The sequence below is a fragment of the Chiloscyllium plagiosum genome, chromosome 6 (genome assembly GCF_004010195.1).
Source record: "Chiloscyllium plagiosum isolate BGI_BamShark_2017 chromosome 6, ASM401019v2, whole genome shotgun sequence".
In the NCBI taxonomy this organism is placed as follows: domain Eukaryota; kingdom Metazoa; phylum Chordata; class Chondrichthyes; order Orectolobiformes; family Hemiscylliidae; genus Chiloscyllium; species Chiloscyllium plagiosum.
Window position 1 is genome coordinate 102,348,701 of NC_057715.1, and position 6,000 is coordinate 102,354,700.

The following is a 6,000-nucleotide window of genomic DNA, read 5'->3' on the forward strand; positions in this document are numbered from 1 at the left end:
GTGTATATTAAACAAATCTGTTTAGATTTTGTTGGAAACATTGCAACTAGTGTGCTGTTGCCAATATTTAAAATCTCATTTCTCTATTCATTCTAGAATTACTCTGTACTGAACCTGGGGCCAGCCTCTTCAGTTATTACCATAAATAATTCTATGTACTGGCAGGACTTTGAGGAAGCCTGCGTATATGAATGCCTGGATGGTAAAGACTGCCAGAGTTTCTTCTGCTGTTACAAAGAATGCAAATCAGGCTCATGGCGCAAAGGACGGATTCACGTAGACATTTTGAAATTAGACACGTATTCGCGTGTGTTTTTTCCTACGACATTTTTGCTATTTAATCTTGTCTACTGGGTTGGATACCTTTACCTTTAAGCTTCTGCCTGTAGCAGTAGTGAAGACTTCTCTTCGTCACGCTTGTCCTGTAACTTTGATATGTATCTCTGGATGTTGTCAGAAAAGTGAAACTACCTGGGATGAAGTAACAGCATTGGTTCTTTCATTTCCATTTCTTTAATATATTAAAAAAAACTACAAATTCAAAATGGCAGAAGGAAGAAGGTGTGGAAAGTGTACATAAGCTGACGAGGCATCTCTCCAAGGTCATCAGTTGAAATATTTTTTTGAAAAACTTGAAGAGAAGGGACCCAATTTATTTGACTTCACAAACTGTTTTCTTGGTTTTGCAACCAGCAGCAATTTTAGAGTAACTATTCACAGGTTTGTCGGATAGTCAGAAATGCCTGGATTATTACATAGTTGCATGAAGAAAAGTGAAGAGTTAGCTAAGAGCAAACTAGACTGAAGCATATTACTCTTACAGAGCTAATTAGAATCAATTAAGGCATTTCTGGCCATAGAAACCCAAGAGTTTTTTTTAATCTTTCCAAATTAAAGGCGACTCATGTGAACACATTTGTATTTGACAAGATGGACTAAATCCAGAGATATAGTCAGGTTCTTTGGAACGAAAGGAAAGTTTTCTTTGAAAAAAAACTAAGAGTGTTTGTGTATGCTATGTCTTTTCATTAATTGAAATTTCAAAACAGCGTCGGGTGAACAAAGTGTTAGACTGTTTGGAAAATTATTCAGCACGTCATATTTTTACGTGGGGTTTCTTTGGTAGTATGATGTTAGAGGTGACTGAGATAAACTAGCTGAAAATATTGATGAAACATTAGGTGGTGCATTCTCCATTCATTCTTCCTTGAAAACGATCACAATTCTGTTTAGCCCTTTGAGGACTGAGTTAGCAGTTGTTTCACCAAATTAAATCAACAACATCAAGGCTAAATTTGATATTTTGGTTAATTCCCATTTACAAGCTTTTCCCTAGGGATATCTTACCATGGCAGTATTACCCAGGAGAGCAAAGAGGTCCTTCAACATGATGCAAGTGTATCTTTTGATGTGTCAAACGGGTGGCAGAAGTGGTACCTATTGACCATTCCATAGACATGAACAGGTAAATTGAAAACAGGGAAGAAAATGTCAAGTGTGCCTCCTTGTATTGAGTCACTGCTATGAACATGACTGTCATAAATATGGTCATCATATTGGCCATCAACATTTGAGTGAGCCATCATCATTTGGAAGAAATATACAGGAGAGCCTTACATTGATTCCACCATAAACAAAGTTGTTGAAGAGGATCTAAAATCAGTGATATCAAATAAAGTGAAACAGGTTGAAAACATTGGATGGGAATTTGATGTCAATACCAGCAAGCAAACATGAACTTTATTTCTTACATGTGATGTACTGGTCAACCATGTAACTTCAGAGGACTGTCTGGATTTAGTGAACTGGCACGATGAAAGGGTACTTACTGCTGACCTTACTGTACAGTGGAAGTTGGTTGTCATAGGGATGTTGAAGTCCAAAAAGCAAATCCTCTCTACAGCTGGTTTGTATTACAGGTGGACCACATAATAAAAAAATGCTTATTTTTAACCAGCAAAATGATGATTTAAATAAGGATTTACCTCTTTTGGGAACCAGGACTTCTCGACCATATAAGCAAATTTGCAGTTTGCTGAACCATGTTATAACAGACTTCCATTGCACTTGGATTGGAAAGTTCACTAGTCTGATTTCTGGGATAAATGGGGTATCCTCTGAGGAAATGTAAGCAGAATGTGTCTAAAGACTTTAGAATTTAAAAGCTTGAGAGAGGATCTTACTGAAACACATTCTGAAGGGCCTTGATGCAAGATGGACACAGAGAATGTGGTGAAATTTAGAATCAAGGGTCAAAGTTTAAAAATAAGGAGTCTCCAATTTAAATTTGAGATAGGGAGTTTTTTGTTCTCTGTTGGTAAGTCTGTGGAATTTGCTCCTTCAACAAGCAGTGAAATCTAGATCATCAAATATATTAACATGGAAAGTTCATGGGGCTGTGAGGAGGAAGTGGAAGGCAGAAAAGTGGACTTGGAGTGGCAATCAAATCAGATATGATTTTACTGAGTAGCAGAGTAGCCTTCTGCTGCTCCTAGTTCTTCTTCCTTTGTTCTTTTGAGAAAAGAAAACTGACCAGTAAGATCCAGTGATGTTTGTGGTGGGAGTTTACCAAGTCAAGAGGATTTATTGTCATAAAGCAGTAGTGATAACTGCAGAGGATTGTCAATCATATTGCAGTATGGAATATAAAACAAGCAAACCAGGATGTTAGAGTACTTAATATGCTTCATTATTAATTTACATTTTCAGGTAGTGTAGTTAATGATCCATTTCATAAATATGCATAACAAAAGGGCAATGTTCTTAAGACATGCTGCTGGAAGTTTAGAGCACACTACTGCCAACTCATCTGCCAATTCTATATCCATGCCGCTAATCTCCCAGTGGACTTTAATTTTACTTATGGTTTATTAAACAATATTTTGTATGTGAATTAATATGCAGTCATTAATCATCTCTGTTATTTCATCAAAGAACTCAACTCGTCATAATTAAGCACAATTTGCCTTTAACAAATCTGCACTGGTTTCCACTTATTCAAACATTTTGTACTAGATTACAGTCTTTAAAGGTTTCCCTGCCAACAACAGTAAAACATTTGACCTGTTTTGTCTCCTCCCAATTCAAGAACAGTTATGCAATGTTTGCAAAACTCCAGCAGCAGCTCCACATCAAAGGCACATTGAAAGAATCTGGCCAGAATTTCCTCAACCTTGACCCGGAGTTCTCGCAATAACTTGAGCTGCATCCCAGCCAGATGTGATGGTTTTTGTACTTGGAGAATGGCTGACCTTTTGAGTTGCTCATTACCAACTCTTATCAGATCCTATTGTGACACCCCTCCAGGAGCTGCAAATTTGCATGGTTTCCAGGGTCGATATCTTACAACCTACATTCTGATCGCACCCCCAATTTGCCGTGGAAATTAGTACAAGTTGAATTCCTCCCCCTACAATTTTACCCTGAACTATTTTATCATATTGCCTGATAACTTTCCTCAGTTCCATCAAATTCCCAGTACACCTTCGCAGGTATGCTTCTGAAATGATTTACCTCAAGGTTGACCAAGCCTATCCTGAAGTTCCTCATACTACGTGCTCCTCAAATGTGGGCTCACCCTCTGGTTTAATACGAATCACTATAACTCTCAAAATCCAACCTGCCTAACCGTCTACCTGAATTGCATGCCAGTGCTACCTCTGCTGTGCTTTGACATATTTATAATTCCAAAATTGTTTACAGCCTTGGAATGTTCACTCCCCCCGCCAAATGAGACATCTGTAACTTAATCAATTGCCAACCTTTTCCAAAACTTTGAGAAATAGGACTTAGCTTCTGGATTGGTTTTCAGGTTTGCTTCCTTATAGCACACAAATTTGCCTTAACTGCAAAGGTGGTTTAAACAGAGCAATAGTCAGCCATCTTGAGGAACTACCTAATGGACAATGGTGCCAATTGCTTTGTTGTTAGGCAGTGATAAACATTGTTCTTCATAATATCATGTTTTTATCCTTTTTATTTAAATAAATACATAAAATTGCTTTAATGTGAGCAGCACTATAGAATCTTTAAGTATTTTCAAAAATACCCCTTTAGTCTTTAGGTTACATCCAATGTTTTTATTCACCCATTGTTTCCTGAGGCTTGGTATATTTAACTTGCTACCAATTCAATCTCAATCCTGGTTCTAAGGACAAAAGAAATAGGAGCATAAACAAGCTATTTGGTCCTTAAGGACTGCACCACCATTCAGTTGGAACAAGATTGATCTGATCTTGGCAATGACTCCACTTCCCTAACTGTTTCCTGTAACCCTGGACTCCCTTCAAATATTTATCCATGCCAGCCATGGATGTATTCAATAACTCAGCCTGCACAGCTCCTCATCTTTGGTCTTAAATTATTCTGACTTGTGCCCCTTTGTCCCTTAAAATTATATTGAAAAGCAGCATTTTTTCCAATTGATATTTCACATTTGATGCATGGAGTTCCAAAGTTTCTCAAATAGACTAACTTCAGTGTCAATAATGGCATCAAATTCAATTAAATATTCACTCATTTCCAAGGCTGATTTCAACTCCGAAGAGCTGAACATTATATCTAATATGGCATCTGTCCTAGATTTCTCTGACCACTTACTTATCCCTGATCTATTCAATTTATCAATTGAATGTTGAAATCCAATCATTATCACAGTGTGAGTTTTCTCTAACTGCTGTTTCTTCTGAAAACAGCTGTCAATGGAGAGAAAGCCCTGCTAGTAACATTATAGCAGGAATGCTTATCACACCCCATCCCAAACCTCTCTTTTGCTTTAACATAGATAATTAACTGAACTGAAATAGGCTAATGCTTCTGTTAGGTAAAAACAAGGACTGCAGATGCTGGAAACCAGAGTCTAGATTAGAGTGGTGCTGGAAAAGCACAGCAGGTCAGGCAGCATCCGAGGGGCAGGACAATTGACATTTCGGGCAAAAGCCGTTTATCAGGATGAAGGGCTTTTGCCCAAAACGTCTATTTTCCTGTGCCTCGAATGCTGCCTGACCTGCTGTGCTTTTCCAGCACCACTCTAATCTAGACTCTGTTGAAATGATTAGTAAACCATGGCCTGAAAAAGCCGTTTATCAGGATGAAGGGCTTTTGCCCAAACGTCTATTTTCCTGTCCCTCGAATGCTGCCTGACCTGCTGTGCTTTTCCAGCACCACTCTAATCTAATGCTTCTGTTAGAACATTGGAGATAGAAATTTCATATGGCCAGGTTACACAAGTGGATGACGAATTCAACTATATTAATTTCCAACCATATCAACTCATCTGGCAGTCAGTTGCTTTGTTCACTTAATTATCAATTTCATCCCATATTGCTTCTCCTGGTAACCCCTTTATGGCTGTATCCTCCTGTTTGTTAATTGTCCAATCACTCTTTGCTCTATTAAATAGTCGATAACCTCATTAACGTACTTATGTATGACCCGTTTGCTAACTGTTTGGTCCCTGGCTACAATCATTCATTTATCTACATATCCTGCACTTCCATCAAATTCCAGGACACATTTTGCTTCACTCTTCTTCTCCATATTTTGGGAATATCAAAGAATTGATATTTCACTAGAAAAATGGTTTACATTCATATGGTCCTTGTAATCTGGTTAAAATATCTCAAGGCAATGATCAGTCATTATAATTGTCAGTTAACTAAAAACACCAAAGATAATTTTAACCTAACTTGCCTGGGGAAAGCTGGCAGGATTGCATTTTGTATTATGTCTGGTGTAAATCATGCAAGTTGTGAAACAAACATTGCACCAAATTATATTAAGAGAAAGTGAGGACCGCAGATGCTGGAGCTCAGAGTTGAGAGCATGCTGCTAGAAAAGCCCAGCAGGTTAAGCAGCATTCGAGGAGCAGGGGAATCAACATTTCGGGCATAAGTTCTTCATCAGAAATGAGGCCTGAACAAGCCCTCATTCCTGATGAAGGGCTTATACTCGAAACATCGATTCTCCTGCTCCTCGGATGCTGCCTGACCTGCTGTGCTT

The 6,000-nt window shown here is 38.2% G+C and overlaps 1 protein-coding gene across 1 annotated transcript in view; it reads left to right on the forward strand.

Moving 5' to 3' along the window:
* The window catches only part of LOC122550884 (gamma-aminobutyric acid receptor subunit gamma-3), a 592,090-nt gene extending 587,216 nt beyond the window's left edge, over positions 1–4,874 (forward strand). The window contains exon 10 of the mRNA XM_043692286.1: positions 97–4,874. Within this exon, the coding sequence (XP_043548221.1) occupies positions 97–375 (279 nt within the window). The 3' untranslated portion in view covers positions 376–4,874. The remainder of the gene's footprint in view (positions 1–96) is intronic.
* The last annotated feature ends 1,126 nt before the right edge of the window (positions 4,875–6,000 follow it).